This window comes from Cherax quadricarinatus, chromosome 93, assembly GCF_038502225.1.
Source record: "Cherax quadricarinatus isolate ZL_2023a chromosome 93, ASM3850222v1, whole genome shotgun sequence".
Taxonomy (NCBI): Eukaryota; Metazoa; Arthropoda; class Malacostraca; order Decapoda; family Parastacidae; genus Cherax; species Cherax quadricarinatus.
In genome coordinates this window covers 9,388,295-9,408,128 of record NC_091384.1, presented here as the reverse complement: position 1 = coordinate 9,408,128, position 19,834 = coordinate 9,388,295, and the positions used below count along the sequence as shown (strand labels likewise).

Below are 19,834 nucleotides of genomic sequence, written 5' to 3'. Positions count from 1 at the left end.
CCTCCATACTCTCTCCCTCCAATCTGATATCCAATCTTTCATCACCTAATCTTTTTGTTATCCTCATAACCTTACTCTTTCCTGTATTCACCTTTAATTTTCTTCTTTTGCACACCCTACCAAATTCATCCACCAATCTCTGCAACTTCTCTTCAGAATCTCCCAAGAGCACAGTGTCATCAGCAAAGAGCAACTGTGACAACTCCCACTTTATGTGTGATTCTTTATCTTTTAACTCCACGCCTCTTGCCAAGACCCTCGCATTTACTTCTCTTACAACCCCATCTATAAATATATTAAACAACCACAGTGACATCACACATCCTTGTCTAAGGCCTACTTTTACTGGGAAATAATTTCCCTCTTTCCTACATACTCTAACTTGAGCCTCACTATCCTCGTAAAAACTCTTCACTGCTTTCAGTAACCTACCTCCTACACCATACACCTGCAACATCTGCCATATTGCCCCCCTATCCACCCTGTCATACGCCTTTTCCAAATCCATAAATGCCACAAAGACCTCTTTAGCCTTATCTAAATACTGTTCACTTATATGTTTCACTGTAAACACCTGGTCCACACACCCCCTACCTTTCCTAAAGCCTCCTTGTTCATCTGCTATCCTATTCTCAGTCTTACTCTTAATTCTTTCAATAATAACTCTACCATACACTTTACCAGGTATACTCAACAGACTTATCCCCCTATAATTTTTGCACTCTCTTTTATCCCCTTTGCCTTTATACAAAGGAACCATGCATGCTCTCTGCCAATCCCTAGGTACCTTACCCTCTTCCATACATTTATTAAATAATTGCACCAACCACTCCAAAACTATATCCCCACCTGCTTTTAACATTTCTATCTTTATCCCATCAATCCCGGCTGCCTTACCCCCTTTCATTTTACCTACTGCCTCACGAACTTCCCCCAAACTCGCAACTGGCTCTTCCTCACTCCTACAAGATGTTATTCCTCCTTGCCCTATACACGAAATCACAGCTTCCCTATCTTCATCAACGTTTAACAATTCCTCAAAATATTCCCTCCATCTTCCCAATACCTCTAACTCTCCATTTAATAACTCTCCTCTCCTATTTTTAACTGACAAATCCATTTGTTCTCTAGGCTTTCTTAACTTGTTAATCTCACTCCAAAACTTTTTCTTATTTTCAACAAAATTTGTTGATAACATCTCACCCACTCTCTCATTTGCTCTCTTTTTACATTGCTTCACCACTCTCTTAACCTCTCTCTTTTTCTCCATATACTCTTCCTTCCTTGCATCACTTCTACTTTGTAAAAGCTTCTCATATGCTAACTTTTTCTCCCTTACTACTCTCTTTACATCATCATTCCACCAATCGCTCCTCTTCCCTCCCGCACCCACTTTCCTGTAACCACAAACTTCTGCTGAACACACTAACACTACATTTTTAAACCTACCCCATACCTCTTCGACCCCATTGCCTATGCTCTCATTAGCCCATCTATCCTCCAATAGCTGTTTATATCTTACCCTAACTGCCTCCTCTTTTAGTTTATAAGCCTTCACCTCTCTCTTCCCTGATGCTTCTATTCTCCTTGTATTCCATCTACCTTTTACTCTCAGTGTAGCTACAACTAGAAAGTGATCTGATATATCTGTGGCCCCTCTATAAACATGTACATCCTGAAGTCTACTCAACAGTCTTTTATCTTATGAAATGGTAGATAATCTTTTTTTGAAGGTAATAAAACAAAAAGTACAAAATTTGATAAAAAATTGACGGAATTACTCTCTCGCGAATTTTGCTGTGTCAGCAATATTTATATATCGGCAATTTTACCCACTTTGTCCTATTTTTGGCCAATTACATTGTTCCATTTGACCCAATTCTTAGCTATTGTGCTAGTATGTGTTCCATTTTATCTACCGAGCACAAGAAATTATCCGATCACCTATTTCAACTACTCGGTAAAGTGATCGTAAATTGTTTGGCCAATTTCACACCGTTCAAAATATTCCAATTTCAAAATAGGGTCCAGAATAAACAATGCAGACATTCCTGTCACTAAAATAACATTTCTTCTGTTTATTAGTTATGTTTCCAGGATTAGCAGATGAATTCCATTTTGAGTTTTTATTTGAAGAATTTTATTCACAGCAAAAAATAGAAGATTTACTGCTATGCAATATTGTAATAATTGTATAAATAATATCAGCGCATTCATGAACGTACATTAGATCCACCAGGTGACGTGTATTGGACGCATGATGTGATTTGTTTACTCTTGAACAGCAGCAGCAAAAATCGAGCATTTCTGCCACTTTGAGCTCAATTTCAAGCTATTTTCAGTACTTAAACCAATCAGAATCATCTCTATTTCTGTAATATCTCCCATTCTGTCAAAAGTGACCAAAAAACTGCGAATACAACCGTAAAAACCATACGAAAGTACACTGCAAAGTTGCTGTTTTAATCCAAAAACACGCAGTGCTTGCTGCAGGATTTGTTTTACATGGTGCACTCTTACCACATTGATGCATTCTTTCATATCTAGGCCCAAATTTACCGCTCACAGCTTGTCTGAGTGAGCTGAGCTCTTAACGTAGTCCTACGGCACTGACCCTGGCTTCAAAGCCATAGAACTACGGGACGGACCCTCGAAAGGTTGAAGCTTTTATTTCAAGTGTTTTTAAAGCTCTTGTGTTTGTTAAAGGATTTATTACATGTGTTTTTAAAAGCACTTATTGTGTTTATCAAAGTACAGTGGACCCCCGGTTAACGATATTTTTTCACTCCAGAAGTATGTTCAGGTGCCAGTACTGACCGAATTTATTCCCATAAGAAATATTGTGAAGTAGATTAGTCCATTTCAGACCCCCAAACATACACGTACAAACGCACTTACATAAATACACTTACATAATTGGTCGCATTCGGAGGTAATCGTTATGCGGGGGTCCACTGTATTTGTTTTATGTATTAAAACATTTGTTACATATACAGTGGTCCCTCAATTATCGTCCATAATCCGTTCCTGGAAGTGGGACTATTATTGAAATGGACGATTTACGAATCAATTTTCCCCATAAGAAATAATGTAAATTCAATTAATCCGTTCCTGACACCCAGAAGTATTAAAACAAAATTTTTTTTACATGAAATATAGATTTTTTTTTTTTTTTTTTCAACAAGTCGGTCGTCTCCCACCGAGGCAGGGTGACCCAAAAAAAAAGAAAGAAAATCCCCAAAAAGAAAATATTTCATCATCATTCAACACTTTCACCACACTCACACATTATCACTGCTTTTGCAGAGGTGCTCAGAATACAACAGTTTAGAAGCATATACGTATAGAGATACACAACATACCCCTCCAAACTGCCAATATCCCAAACCCCTCCTTTAAAGTACAGGCATTGTACTTCCCATTTCCAGGACTCAAGTCCGACTATATGAAAATAACCGGTTTCCCTGAATCCCTTCACTAAATATTACCCTGCTCACACTCCAACAGATCGTCAGGTCCCAAGTATCATTCGTCTCCATTCACTCCTATCTAACACGCTCATGCATGCTTGCTGGAAGTCCAAGCCCCTCACCCACAAAACCTCCTTTACCCCCTCTTTCCAACCCTTTCGAGGACGACCCCTACCCCTCTTTCCTTCCCCTATAGATTTATATGCTTTCCATGTCATTCTACTTTGATCCATTCTCTCTAAATGACCAAACCACCTCAACAACCCCTCTTCTGCCCTCTGACTAATGCTTTTATTAACTCCACACCTTCTCCCAATTTCCACACTCCGAATTTTCTGCATAATATTTACACCACACATTGCCCTTAGACAGGACATCTCCACTGCCTCCAACCGTCTCCTCGCTGCTGCATTTACCACCCAAGCTTCACATCCATATAAGAGTGTTGGTACTACTATACTTTCATACATTCCCTTCTTTGCCTCCATAGATAACGTTTTTTGACTCCACATATACCTCAACGCACCACTCACCTTTTTTCCCTCATCAATTCTATGATTAACCTCATCCTTCATAAATCCATCCGCCGACACGTCAACTCCCAAGTATCTGAAAACATTCACTTCTTCCATACTCCTCCTCCCCAATTTGATATCCAATTTTTCTTTATCTAAATCATTTGATACCCTCATCACCTTACTCTTTTCTATGTTCACTTTCAACTTTCTACCTTTACACACATTCTCAAACTCATCCACTAACCTTTGAAATATAGATGTAGTACATAAACAATACAGTGGCACATGATGAATTAAACATTAACAGAATAACACTTACCTTTATTGGTGATTCTTCTTTGTGTATGGAAGACTGGAGAATGAGACTGATTGGATGATTTACTGTTTGGAAGGGGAATTCCCTTCCATCAACACCTCGGGTACCAATTGCTTTTCTGGGGTTACTTCTCTTCTCTGTTTCTTAATGCCACTAGGACCACCTTGAGAGTCACTGGAGTCCTGTCTCGCAAAAAAACTGTCCAGAGAGCTCTGAACATTGTTTTTCTTGAACACGCTGGGATTTTCAGAATGGTACACGAGTAACGGCTTCACTTTGAAATCCCCACCAGCATTAGCACAGAACATTAGCGTCAGCCTGTCTTTCATAGGCTTGTGTCCTGGCATTGCCTTTTCTTCCTGAGTAATGTAGGTCCTCTTTGGTATTTTCTTCCAAAAGAGGCCTGTTTCATCATAATTGAACACTTGTTCAGGTTTCAGTCCTTCACTGTTTATGTACTCCTTGAATTCATGCACATATTTTTTAGCCGCCTTGTGGTCCGAACTGGCAGCCTCGCCATGTGTATGCCAGTACACTTCTTAAATCTCTCAAACCAGCCTTTGCTGACCTTAAATTCACTCACATCACCACTAGTTGCAGGCAATTTCTTTACCAAATTGTAATGCAACTGCCTAGCCTTTTCACAAATAAGCAACGTCATAAGACTATCTCCTGCTAATTGTTTCTTATTTATCCACACCAATAATAACTTCTCAACATCTTCGAGTACTGGTGATCTCATTTTTGTCAGCATATTTACCCCCTTTGCGACAACAGCGTCCTTGATTTCCTTTTTCTTGGCTATGATGGAAGATATGGTTGTACGGGATTTGTTATACATCCTGGCCAGTTCACCCACACATACGCCACTATCATATTGTTCAGTGATGTTTTTCTGAAATTCAATCGTATTTCTCACCTTCTTTACCAAAGGCTTGGCACTAGGAGCTTTCTTTGGAGCCATGGTAGCTTATTTAGCACTTAAATAACTTGCAAGCACTAAAATAAATGGAATATTATGAAATATTTTGCTGGAGCACGTGAGGGGACCGTCACTCACTGGTAAACAATGGCACACTGGCTGGGAGGGGAAGGCCCAGGCGGCTCAGAGCGTGAGTACGCGTCCCAGATGAAGGACTATTAGTGAGTTACCGAACCATTTGCGAGCCAATATTTAGACGAAAAAACAGGACTATTTCCAAAATGGACAGCTTTCAGGCCTGACAATTATTGAGGGACCACTGTATTTACTAAAATATTTATTGTGTTTATTAAAACATGTTAAATGTGTATATTAGAACACTTGCTACATATTTTTTAAAACATTATAGGTGTTTATATAAACATGGGGAGGTCTTGCAAATACAGACACTCCTCACCAGTGACGTACTCATTTACTGACTGCTTGTAGTTATGTCCGACTCTCCTACCAGGCGGTATTGCATGCCATATGAGAACTTGGGCCATGGAAATGGGCAGCGCGGTGTCTCAGCATCAAGCATCTCAATCTTGTTCGTGCAGCCACTTGGTACACTAGCTTTCAGTCTCCAAGACTATGTACAAATGTATTCTTTGTGCACCCATAGTAGAAGATGTCAGTGAAAAGGAAGAGCTTGACTTCACCTGAAGGAAGTATACCAAGAAACAAAGGCAGGTTATCAATACTGAGGTGAAAATGAAAATTATAAATAAATATGAAGCTGGTAAGAAAGTGCAAGTGATAGCCTGTGACATGATGCTGACGCATTCTACCATTTCCACCATCTTGAAGGGTAAAGATAGAGTGTAAGCATCAACAGGATTTCAAGCCATAATAACTATGCAGCAGAAAGACCTAATTCATGAAGTGGAGAAATTACTGGTGATCTGGTTTGACAACTAAAATACAAAATGTAATGTCTATGAGCCCTTTAATAATTCAAGCCAAGGCACGCAGTATCTTTGAGATTTTGAAGACGTGAAGGTGAGGAATCAACGCAAACATTTACTGCAAGCCATGGATGGTTTTGATGGTTTCGTCGGAGATTCAACTTGCATAATAGGAGTATCAGTGAAGGGGCAGCAAGTGCAGATGCGAAAGCAATTAAAGATTTATTGACCATTTTGATATAACCATCAAGAAACGTGCATACCATCCAGAACAGATCTTTAATGTCGGTGAAACTGGGCTCTTTTTGGAAGAAAATGCCCGAAAGATTCTACATACACAAAGAATATAAAACAGGGCCCGGTTTCAAGGCCTTTAAGGACAGGGTCACGTTTATACCTTTTCTTTATTCAGAATAAAATGTTTTAAGTGGTTGTTATAAATACTTGAAGTATCGGTAAGGGGTGGTTCCTCACTTAGCGATGAATTCGTTCACTGATGTGGTCTTAGGAACGGTGCTCAGTCATTAAGTGAGGAGTGTCTGTACTGAACAGCATTTTATCTAATTTTTTATATAAAAGGAAATTGAAAATATTGCAAAAAAAAATTATAGTGCTTTATTGCATGATGAAATATTGAGATATTGGACAAATTATTTAATGTTCGCAATACTATTGAGGGTTCTTGATTCAGGGAATTGGGACTACCTTCCACTTGGATTATATTGCCAACCATTTCCATTTTCCCAGGTGGATGACCCTTATAGGTTTGGCTGTCTTCCTCTCGGGTAGAGCGAGCTGAAAAAGAGGAAAAAACACTAATCATTATTCATTCAATCACTGTCTTACCAGATGTGCTGACATCACAGTTCATATGACCTGAACTGCAGCATCCTCACCTCTCCTGCAGAGTACAGGCACCTCCCACCTCCAGAACTGTAATATCTTAACCCATCCTTCAGAGTACAGGCACTGTACTTCCCACTTCCAGGACTCAAGTTCAGCTAATTAGTTTTTCCTGAATCCATGTTACCTTGCTCACACTCCAACAGCACATCTGTTACTTGCCTTTACTCACTCACACAAGCTTGTTGGATGTTCAACCTCCTTGCACTCTAAACCTCCTTACCCCCTCCTTCTAACCCTTCTTGGAACAACTCCTTCCCCTCCTTCCCTCCATAATAATGAATGGAAGGTCATCATTATGAAAAGATAGATTTTAACATCTTTAGTATCAAGATAAGATTAGTTTGGATTTTTAAACCAGAAGGTAAGCCACCCAGGATAACCCAAGAAAATCATTGTGTCATCAAGGACTGTCTGCCTTATGTCCATTGTGGTCCTTCAGTCTTGTTCCCCAGGATGCCACCCACACCAGGTGGCATCCTGGTGTGGGTGGTGAACAGGGACAACAGGTGTAAGGAAACACGCCCAGCATAATGGCCCGTGTCAGGCATGGAGCCACAGACAGTGTGTGAGGTGAGAGCGTTCTGCTGGAGAATGACAGGGAATCTACATTGATCCAGGGAGAGTCAATACCTCTTTCTTGAATGAAGAATCCTTCACTGGCATCTAGTTAAGCTTGTGTAGTTGAATAAACAGAAGAATGGACTGGGACTTTAACCGTAGTCCATGAATATAGAAGGTCCAGTGCTGCATCTTCTCAACTGTTGAGCTGATGATGGGATGATTTACAACCAGCACAACTGTGACTTATGTGAGCGGCACTATCTGTGACCCCTATTGTAACTTCCCACACTTCCAGAAATTTTCACAGTACAAGTATTCTCATACTCATCAAAGCCATATAATCAATAAATTCAAGATAAGTCATATTGAACAATTGCCAATTAAAGAAAAAAAACAGGAGAATGGCTGGACATGAACCATGGTGTGTACACTTTGATCTTGATTAGTGGGAATAATGAATCCTGGGAATTGGTCGCATTATTCAAATTCACACTGTTCGAATTACAGTAGGGCCCTGCTTTACGGCATTTCGTCTTACAGCGTTCCACCAATACGGCGATGTCAAATCATGGCCAAAATTTGCTATAAGGCAAGCGGTCTTTCAAATACGGCACGCCCCACCCGGTTTGTTTACGTTCTCCGTGACCACATCTATCATGTCAGGAAACTTTCCAAAATTTCAAGTGTTTTAAAGTTACTGCGTATTTTATATGTACTCTGATAATTATACTTATGTATACCTGTACCTAAATATGCTTACACACTGTGCTGGTGTGCAGGTACACATTAACCCCTTGACTGTCACAACCCCCAATCCTGAGGTGTCTCCTGGTGTCGCAAAATTTAAAAAAAAAAAAAATTCTTATGAAATGATAGAGAATCTTTTCCCGGTTGTAATGACACCAAAAAAAAACGAAATTTGATGGAAAACTGACGGAATTATGCTCTCGCGAAGTTAGTGACCTCGGCGCTGTTTACAAATCGGCTATTTCGCCCACTTTGAGCCCTATTTTCGGCTAATTCCGTTGTTCCAGTCGCCCAAACTCATAGCTATTTCTTTAGAACTCCATTTTTTTCTATCGATTGAGTACAAGAAACTGCCCATTTACCGATTTCAGCTATCTAATAATGTGGTCAGAAATTTGCAATTTGGCTAATTTCACGAAAAATAAAAAATATGACAATTTCAAAATAAGGTCCAGAATGAACAATGCAGACATTCCTGGCTCTAAAATAACATTTTCTTTGTTCATCAGTCATGTCTCCAGGCCCCTCTGATATTACTCTTGCTTTCTATTTTGAATTTTTATTCAAACAAAAAATAGAAGACTTACTATTATGCAGACTACTGCAGTACTGTGATAATTGTATAAATAACATCAACCCATTCATGACTGCATATTAGAATGGCTAGTTGGACATTTATTGGACAATGGCATCATTTGTTTACTTTTGAACATTGGCAAAAATCAAACATTTCCCCTAGTTTGAGCTCCATTTCTAGGTTCTTTTTATAGTAAAATCAATCAAAATCACTTCTATTTTTATATGTTTTCCATTCTATCAAATGAGACCAAGAAAACGAGAATACAACCATAAATACTATACGAAAATAGACCACAAAGTCGGCATTTTAATTATGCACTGCGTGCTCCAGGATTTTTTTTATGTGGTGCACACTGACCACACAGACCCATTCTCTCACATGTGGGCCTACCAGCTTTCTCCTGCTTGATTTGAATCCGCTAGAATTTATGAGTATATATACGTCAAACACGGTACCTCGTAAGATGTATATATACGGCCGCGACAGTCAAAGGGTTAAAATCACTAAGAGTCTCTCTACTCATGATGCCAATACTACATAATAATAATCACTCTTGGGCACAGTAAATGTCTTATTTTACATTAATATAGGCATTTTCATTAATCCATCTATGATATTTTCTTCAAAATTATATATGAAACCCATTACATAGCATATAAACATGATACATACACTCACAGAATAAAAATTGGCATAAATTTGAGATTTGTTTACAAAGCAGCTGTGTAGGTAGTGTTGGAAGAATTACGTTTTCTTTAGTCAAACTGGGGGATAACTGTAGAAAAATATTCTTTACGTATGCCTTTACATATAGCAATTCACGACCCTTGTGGGTTTAGTGCTTTTTATGATAATAATAATAATAATAATAATAATAATAATAATAATAATAATCATTCACTCTAAAAATGGTGTGTTGCTGTTTGTTTATTCTGAACTAGTACAACTTGTACACAATGTAAGAGTATTTGTATTGTGAGGTTATTATTATAATAAAAAAAATTGAGGTAAATGTTTTACAAACTCTTACAAACGTACATGAATGAACTAAAAGTAGACACATATTAATACGCATTTATTTTGTCTGACCAGGTAATCGCCCACTACCTGTTCAGTTTGTGCTCTTACATTGTCTGAATTCTGTATCTCGTTCTCTCTCTCGTTTACTCTTTTGTTAACTAGTTGACTCTCATTGACGATGGTGTCTAAGCTTAGCTGTGATAAAAAGAGAAGTCATAAGCCTCTTGCTTAAAGTGCCAAGTTAGAAGATGATGGTGTGCCATTCTGATTTTATTCAATAAACACCCTGCCACTCACCTCTCACACATTAATATTAATATTTTTAAGTCAAGTAATAAGTGTACTTTGTGTGTATCTTGCCTTTTATTGTTTTTAATGCCTATTTCTATTGCTAACTTAATGTAAGTTAATGTAAACTTGTTGTCTGGCATTTATTGCATATTTTGTGTGTGCTCTGATAATAATACTTGTGGAGCCGTGTGGTAGCCGGGTGGAGGGACAACATTACGTTTTCTCTGCTCAGCCACCAGAGAAAACGTGTATGAATCTGCGTTTGGCCCAGCCACTCCCTCACTCTGCTTTTGTTTACAATTTTCGGCATGAATTATTCATACTTCTCCCTTCGTTTACGATGGCATCTAAAGGTAGTTGTTAGAAATGATTAAATTCAGTTAACAAGGTATGTCGATGTTAATAATATGGCTCTGGGCCACAGTGTAGGTAGCCGGTAGGTGTAGCCCAGGTGGGCTACACCTACCGGCTACCTACAAATAAATACTACTCACCTCTCTTCCTATATTAAGACTACACATATTTTAAGGTAAATAATGAGTGTACTGTATGTGTATTTTACCTCTCTGGGATGTTTTAAATATCGTATATTAAGTATGAGACGGGGAGCCAGGGCTACCTACACCTGGGCTACCTGCACCTGACTTCCTACAAATAAGTACTACTCACCTCTCTCCCTACATTAAGATTACAAATACTTTAAGATAAGTAATGAATTTACTGTGACTGTATTTTACTTTGTGTGTTTTTAATGCCTAGTTCTATTACTAACTTAATATAATTTAGTGTAAACTTGTTGTCTGACAGTTATATGCATTTATAAATGGAAAAAAATGGAGTTCTGCCTTCCGGCGGCGGCCTGAAACCTAATCCGCCGTATAAGTGGGGCCCTATTGTATATGTAATTTTTGCGCCCAATTTGAAAAGTGTGTAGGAGAAAAACTAGCTTTAATTAATTTTGAACTAAATCAAAATTTGTACTAATCAAGACCTGGCTTACAGTATGGCCAATGATCTTGTGTAACTGTTCACTGAACATGGTTCGAGTTGCTATTAATTTTTCTGTTTTTTTTTTTCACTAACTGTCATTAATTACCATTTTTCCAGCATATAAGGTGCACTTCTTCCCCCCCCCCCCACAAAAAATCTTGCAAAATTACCCTGCGCCTTATATGCTCAAGGTCAGGGTTAGAGGAAGGCTTAGGGGTAAGCTTCAACTGTTGTTTACTAACATTCTTACAATTGCTTGGAAACATCGTCTTACATGTCTCATACAATCGTCACCTTATATGCCAGAAAATACGGTATGACTTGCCAAGGATTTATCTGCAGTGGAGATTTGAATTTGTTAAATCTTAGCCCCAAAAAATGAAATTTCAATATTTATAAATCTAAATTTTTAGTTTCTCTTATTTCAGTTTCACGAGGTCTATATACGGGTTTGCAAGAAACGTCAAATGCCGGGTATGGATCAGACGGAATTCTTGTCAGTGTGTACGTTATTGGAGTCGCGGGGTATGGTGCAGGTCAAGCGTGCTAAAGAATTGCGCAGTTCTAAGGTGAGTCACAGTGGTGAATACAGCCTCTCCTCACTTAGTGATGTACGTACTCGTTTACCGGCAACTTGGACTTATGACAGGCTCTCTGACCAGTATGCATGCCTAAATAATATATATTAGAGCTGCTATTCTGTTTATTGCAATATACAGTACACTACTATATAAACCTATATAAACATTAAAAATATAACAGAAATGTTATAAATGGTGCAAAGGTGGCATTAAAGCAATATCAAAGATGTTGGAATTCATCACTTAGTGATGAATTCATTTACCGACGTGGTCTTAGGAATGAAACTCTGTCATTAAGTGAAGGGAGAGAGAGAGATAAGGAGTGAGGTAGGTAGGTCAAGGATGACCATGGGTAGGTGGCTGAGCGATGTATGCCCAGTTGGGTTCATAATTTGCGCCATGCTGGTGCTGACATCTATAGGCCTACCAGGCTCAGCACGCACCTCACTTACTGTGCCTCACTATCCTAGCAGCCGGCAACAAGCCTCCCTCTCTCCCTCTCAGCAGGGATCCCCATCAGATTGGGCCCCAGGGCAACTTAAACATGCTGCCTGTGTACCAAGAACCCAAATAAAGTAAGAAGCCTATCATTCATTCCCATTACCAGACCTATATACACTAATTTCATTAATAACCATACTGTCAGTGGTTCAGCATGCTGTCACTGGCTCAGCATGCTGTCACTGGTTCACCATACCATCAGTGGTTCACCATACTGTCAGTGGTTTGCCATACCATCACTGGTTCAGCATACCATCAGTGGTTCACCATACTGTCACGGGGTTCACCATACCACCAGTGGTTAGGCATACTGTCACTGGTTCAACATTCCTCTTTTTTTTTCAGTTTTCCTGAATCTTCGTCAGTTGCACACCAGTGGCAGAATTATCGATAGGTGAAGTGAGGGGGCCACTTAGGTCCCTGACTACCGAGGGCCCCCAAATCATTTAAAATTTGTTCTTAATCCTTCATGAGTTGCACCCTGTTTGATGGCTAATGCTCACATGGGGCCCCCGAACATGTACAAAATAACATGTTGGATGTATGTTTTTTAAACAAATCAGTTTTAAGAATAGAAGGAAGAAGCACTGCAGAAGGCCTTCTGGTCTATGCTAGGCAGGTCCAGGTTTCACTTGCCAACACACTCGTAAGAACAACAACACATTCATAGAGGGCCAGCATCCATCATGCAGTCAGTTACACAACCATCTCTGAAGTTAAAATTTAATTTCTACTAGTGTAACACGGCCCTGCTTTACAGCGCTTCACACTACGGTGTTTCGCTAATGCAGCAGTTTTCAGTTATACCCATTCCTCATTTATACTCCCTACAGTAAATATATTCACCACTCACTGTGAAGTAAGTAATGTGTGCACTGTCTATGCATTTTTTAGGCCTAGCTCTATTGCTTACTTAATATATGATAGTGTAAATATGTTATCAGGCTTTTATATGCATTTAAAGCGATTTTTGTTTTACAGCAGTAGCATGGAACCTAACCTGCTGTATAAGCAGGGCCAGTAGTGCACAACCTAACCTGCTGTATAAGCAGGGCCAGTAGTGCACAACCTAACCTGCTGTATAAGCAGGGCCAGTAGAGCACAACCTAACCTGCTGTATAAGCAGGGCCAGTAGAGCACAACCTAACCTCCTGTATAAGCAGGGCCAGTAGCGCACAACCTAACCTGCTGTATAAGCAGGGCCAGTAGCGCACAACCTAACCTGCTGTATAAGCAGGGCCAGTAGCGCACAACCTAACCTGCTGTATAAGCAGGGCCAGTAGCGCACAACCTAACCTGCTGTATAAGCAGGGCCAGTAGCGCACAACCTAACCTGCTGTATAAACGGGGCCAGTAGCGCACAACCTAACCTGCTGTATAAACGGGGCCAGTAGCGCACAACCTAACCTGCTGTATAAGCAGGGCCAGTAGCGCACAACCTAACCTGCTATATAAGCAGGGCCAGTAGCGCACAACCTAACCTGCTATATAAGCAGGGCCAGTAGCGCACAACCTAACCTGCTGTATAAGCAGGGCCAGTAGCGCACAACCTAACCTGCTGTATAAGCAGGGCCAGTAGCGCACAACCTAACCTGCTGTATAAGCAGGGCCAGTAGCGCACAACCTAACCTGCTGTATAAGCAGGGCCAGTAGCGCACAACCTAACCTGCTGTATAAGCAGGGCCAGTAGCGCACAACCTAACCTGCTGTATAAGCAGGGCCAGTAGCGCACAACCTAACCTGCTGTATAAGCAGGGCCAGTAGCGCACAACCTAACCTGCTGTATAAGCAGGGCCAGTAGCGCACAACCTAACCTGCTGTATAAGCAGGGCCAGTAGCGCACAACCTAACCTGCTGTATAAACGGGGCCAGTAGCGCACAACCTAACCTCCTGTATAAGCAGGGCCAGTAGCGCACAACCTAACCTGCTGTATAAGCAGGGCCAGTAGCGCACAACCTAACCTGCTGTATAAACGGGGCCAGTAGCGCACAACCTAACCTGCTGTATAAACGGGGCCAGTAGCGCACAACCTAACCTGCTGTATAAGCAGGGCCAGTAGCGCACAACCTAACCTGCTGTATAAGCAGGGCCAGTAGCGCACAACCTAACCTGCTGTATAAACGGGGCCAGTAGCGCACAACCTAACCTGCTGTATAAACGGGGCCAGTAGCGCACAACCTAACCTGCTGTATAAGCAGGGCCAGTAGCGCACAACCTAACCTGCTGTATAAGCAGGGCCAGTAGCGCACAACCTAACCTGCTGTATAAACGGGGCCCTCCTGTAATTGACAACAGTGTGGGGCCCAATCAGTTTTTTTTCTCTTAGGGCCCCTGGACATTCCGAATCCCGTACTGTTGTATGTTTCTTGTTTTGTCAAGTGTGATATTGTTAAGATATTGTGATATTGTAAATTATTATTTTTTCTCACAGATAAGCCTGAGATTGAATGCAGAGGAAGCGGAACATGCTCTTGGTGACCGGACTCTCCTGGCCAGTGTGTTGGAAGACAAGCAGAGTTTAGGGAAACTGTGCAAAGCTTAGTCATGTAGAATATAGGAAGGTTGACACCAACGTTAGTGTTGGAATATTTATTTTATGAAGTAAGGATGTGGTGACTGCCACTTGGTATTGCTCAGTGGTGACTGCTACTTGGTATTGCTCAGTGGTGACTGCCACCTGGGGCTGCTCAGTGGTGACTGCCACCTGGTACTGCTTAGTGGTAGAGGAGACAATTCACATCCGACCCACAATTCAGAGAGGAAGCTGTGTAACGTTGTAGACCATTCTGGACCTCGATAAAGTCCTGGCTTAATAGTGGTCCAGTATAGATGCAATTGGATTGTGAATTTTTCCAGTACTAATGGTATTTTGAATAGTCTCGTAAAAGAGGTTAGTCTCAGCACTCAAATTCTCTGTATCTCCCACTAAAGACTACTTTTCTTCAGCTTGAGTGGGAGACTACCCAGTGATGGAGAAGCCAGTCATATTTTTTATGACCTAATGCTTATTCTTTTTACTTTATTATGACACATCTTTTAAAAGTACAAAAACATTCTTGAGAATTGGCATTGATAAGAGCACTGTATGACCCATGAGGGTTTCGTGCTTTCTATATAATATTAATGGTACTTATAATTGTAACCCATTTGATTCTTTTTTTTTTAAATTGTTCACATCACACGGACTTAAAATATTCCCACTTCCTCCAGCTACTGTCTTGCTGCAGTGTTTAAGACCAGGTAAAAGTGTTGGCACCACTATACTCTGGTAAATTCTCCTTTTTAGCCTCCCCTTTTACCTCGTATAATGGAACTATGCATACACTCTGCCAAACATATGGTACCTGTATTTCTGTCATTCACACATTGATCAAATGTGTCAACCACAACCAAACAATATCCACATCTGCTTTTAACATCTTTTGTTTTAGTCCCACACATTCCAGCTGCTGCTTTAACCCCCTTTCATTTTACCCATTGCTTCATGCACTTTACCACATCTGACTGTCTTACTCTAAGATGTTATTCCTCCTGCCCTATGTCTGAAATCATTACCTTTCATTCATTATCATCATTTATCAGCCCCATCTTTACAGCACTCCATTTCTCTGTCTAATATCTCCCTTTTGTTTTTAACTTCCTAGTTCATTTGTTTCCAAATGTTCTCAGCTTACTAATGTATCTTCAGAACTGTTTTTTATAATCAGGAAAATTTGCAGATAGATTCACTCTTTTTCTTACTGTCTCTTGCATTCCTTCACCACTACTTTAACCCCCCCCCCTTTTTTTTTTTATCTTTTTTTTTATACTCTATATCATTTGTACATTGTGAAGACATCTGTATCTAATTCCACCAATCATTTCTCTTTACACTTATTCATCACCTCAGAATCACAAACCTCTGCTGTGCACTCTAGAACTGCATTCTTAAATATACCCCATAGCTTGTTCAGACCTCAGTGTTACTTAATGCTCCTTAGACCACCTTTCTTCCAGTTGTTGCTTATATCATCCTCCACCTTACTCTGCCTCCTTTTTATTGTTTCGTTTAGTTTCACTTGTGTTGTAAGCACTGACAGAGGTGCCCCATCTACCTCTTACTCTCACTGTTGGTACCACTAAATAATGATCTGATGCTCTGACATTAATTTCTAAAACATGTACATCTAGATACCTACCCATCAACTTTTTATCTAGTAAACGGCAGTCGCTGCAAGTTTTATCGTATCTCACACTTATCTGCCTTCTTTTTTTTTTCCTTTAAATAGTTTTACCCATTAACAAACCTCTTTCTATATAAAAAGTCCCCATTATCATGTACTCACAGCACTCTGAATTTATCTAATACCAGATGCCATATACAGCACACACTAACACTTCATCATTTAGGTCTAACAAAACATTATTCCTGTTGGTTCCAAAAATATCCACACATTTGCTTCACAAACACAATGTTTTTTTTTATACTGGTGATAATTTTATATTGCATGAGGTCAGTTTACACTTGGATATGTTTTTAATAACTATTTTTAATGGTATTTGCGTTGTAGAGACAACATTGAAAATATTGCTGTTGCACTAGTCATATGTTTCTTATATTGTCTGACCGCTCACTGATGTTGATAGTAATTTTATGCAGAAAAATTTCTTGATTTTGTTTTATTTTATGAATTTCCAATGTATTTTATTAATTGACAATAAAAATTTCTTTTAACTATTTCTCTTAATTTATTTCTCAAATACAGTTGTCCCTTGAGTTATATACAAGCCGGCAGTGGGAATTTTTTGTAGATGAATGGTTCAGAGAACCGACATGTTTATAAATTAGACACATATGCATTTTTTTTTTTATTTTTTTATTATCACACTGGCCGATTCCCACCAAGGCAGGGTGGCCCGAAAAAGAAAAACTTTCACCATCATTCACTCCATCACTGTCTTGCCAGAAGGGTGCTTTACACTACAGTTTTTAAACTGCAACATTAACACCCCTCCTTCAGAGTGCAGGCACTGTACTTCCCATCTCCAGGACTCAAGTCCGGCCTGCCGGTTTCCCTGAATCCCTTCATAAATGTTACTTTGCTCACACTCCAACAGCACGTCAAGTATTAAAAACCATTTGTCTCCATTCACTCTTATCAAACACGCTCACGCATGCCTGCTGGAAGTCCAAGCCCCTCGCACACAAAACCTCCTTTACCCCTAATTTATCAGTGGGAATTTTGGGACCAAATGTATTTCCACAAAGATTGTTCATGTATCAGACAGCAGAGGTAGGAAGACAGTGACAAGAGTAAATATTAATTCCACAATTCTTTACCAATCTGACCCTAGCAGGTTTAGCACTTTGTCTTTGATTATAATAATTTACCAATCTGCCTGTCTATCAGTCTGCCTTCTTCCCTAACTGTCCTGTGTTGTCCTAACCTGCTACTTTGCTTAGACACAAGCCTATGAAAGAGAGGCTTGCTCTGCTGTTACATTCCAATGTCTCTGAAGCCTGTGCACGTTTATAACTGGGAAAACCCCCAGTGTGTTTAACAAAAAAATATCCGAGGCATTTGAGGCAGTACTGTATGACCCTTGTGGGTTTAGCTCTCGGTTTTGATTATAATAATTGGTATTTGAGTTACAGTAGCTCTGAGGTACAATAGGTCAGTTGGAATGGATTAGTATCGTAACTTGAGGACTCGCTGAGCAGGTACTCCTTGACATACAATGGCTCAATTTGTGATATTTCGACTTTATGATGGTGCAGAAGCAATTAATTTGGAGGTAAAGCTTAAAATAGTTACCCAACATGACAGTGGCAAGTCTGTAACTTGTATTCATTTATTCACTTTTCAGTACTGGTATTTAGTTACAGTAATTATTTATTTACTTATTCAGTGACAGTATTTATTCATGTATTTATCACATATTCATATTCGACTTAAGATATTTTCAACTTACGATGGGTTTGTCGGAATGTATCTTCATTATAAGTCGAGGACCACCTGTATAATGTAATGTCTGTACGTTTTATTTGCCATGAAGTTCACATTAAGGGTCATTCAGTAATGCACAACTGATGTAAACATCGGGTGAATAAGTGTTAGAATTAGGATGCAATTTGCAAGATGAACAGAGATAAAGCATGAGACTGCAGTAATGCACAGGAAAATTGTGCAATAGATCTTGGAAATACATTTTACATTATGACTGGAAAGGTATGGTGATACCAACATTTTGTCAACACACGTATTCAGAGTTCAAGACGTTTATTGAGGAAATGTTTCACTATAAGTGATGTATTTAGTCCTAGTGACTGCACGTCACTTGCGACTTTGTCAATGGTCCAAGTCGGACCGAAACGTCGTCGTAAGCTTCTCTCTTTTATGTGCGGGTTATTTGTGTATTGTTCCAGTCACGGTATTGTGCCTTTTTGTTATTTATTTATTTTTATTTCTTCAGTGTCTTGAACTCTTCATGTATGTCTATCACCTTAGACCAGGGGTCGGGGAACTGAGGTAAATTACCCCAAATGGGGTAAAAATTAAAATCTCAAGGTTAATGAAGGCTCAATTAACATGTATATAAAATTGCACAAAAATTTATCATTTAATAAATGAGGCAAATTACGAGTTATATATTTTTTCAAGCAATTTGTAGTTTCTTAATAAATTAAAAATCTAATTTGTAGGGACCATTTCTTAAGTTGGCAATGATGTAAAACAGGAAAGGAGTTCAGTGACTGACAACACCTCGAGTGCCAGCAGTGACTCGGAGCCGGCACGACAACCGCACCTCCCTAACTTTTGGCCTAGTGTCCTATTTCCTTATCAATAACTGTCTTTGCTTGCAGTCAATAGGAGTTCATTGTTCATGTTAGTAGGCTTAAGACTTTTGATGACCAAGGTAAAGTGATGGTTTATGATTTGTCATAACAATTAGGAGTGTACAATGTAAGTTTTTTTTATCAGCACATTGGCTGTTTCCCCACCAAGGCAGGGTGGCCTGAAAAAGAAAAAACTTTCTTCGTCATTCACCCCATCACTGTCTTGCCAGAGGCCCGCTTACGTTACAGTTCTAAAACTGCAACATTAACATCCCTTTATATTTTATTTTTTTTATTAGAACTTATGATTCCATTTAGAGATACGTACTTGAAATTGCTCGAATAATAATATCAATGTTTGGCGGCTTTCTATTAATTTTACATTCCATTGTATTTTTCATGATTTTTTTTTGAAAACAAAGTCCAGAAATTAGTTGAATGCCGAAGACAATGTCCAAATTGCTCAGACATCAAAAAACCCAAATTTTAATGATGTATCAAAAATGAAATATCATTATTGCTCCAAAACCTGAAGTGAAAATTTTTTCAATTAAATTCTTTAGTTCCTTAATGAGATTTTTATTAAAAATATGTCTGTTAGTATTTTTTTTATATGCAGTTTATTTTTAATTTTATTGTTAATTTTGTCTCCTCAAGGGAGGTTCC

The 19,834-nt window shown here is 39.3% G+C and overlaps 1 protein-coding gene across 1 annotated transcript in view; it reads left to right on the top strand.

The window, feature by feature from the left end:
* Positions 1-17,070, top strand: part of Cdc6 (Cell division cycle 6) — a 78,035-nt gene extending 60,965 nt beyond the window's left edge. The window contains exons 9-10 of the mRNA XM_070104678.1: positions 11,697-11,837; positions 14,783-17,070. Of these exons, the coding sequence (XP_069960779.1) occupies positions 11,697-11,837; positions 14,783-14,893 (252 nt within the window). The 3' untranslated portion in view covers positions 14,894-17,070. The remainder of the gene's footprint in view (positions 1-11,696; positions 11,838-14,782) is intronic.
* Positions 17,071-19,834: the final 2,764 nt, after the last annotated feature.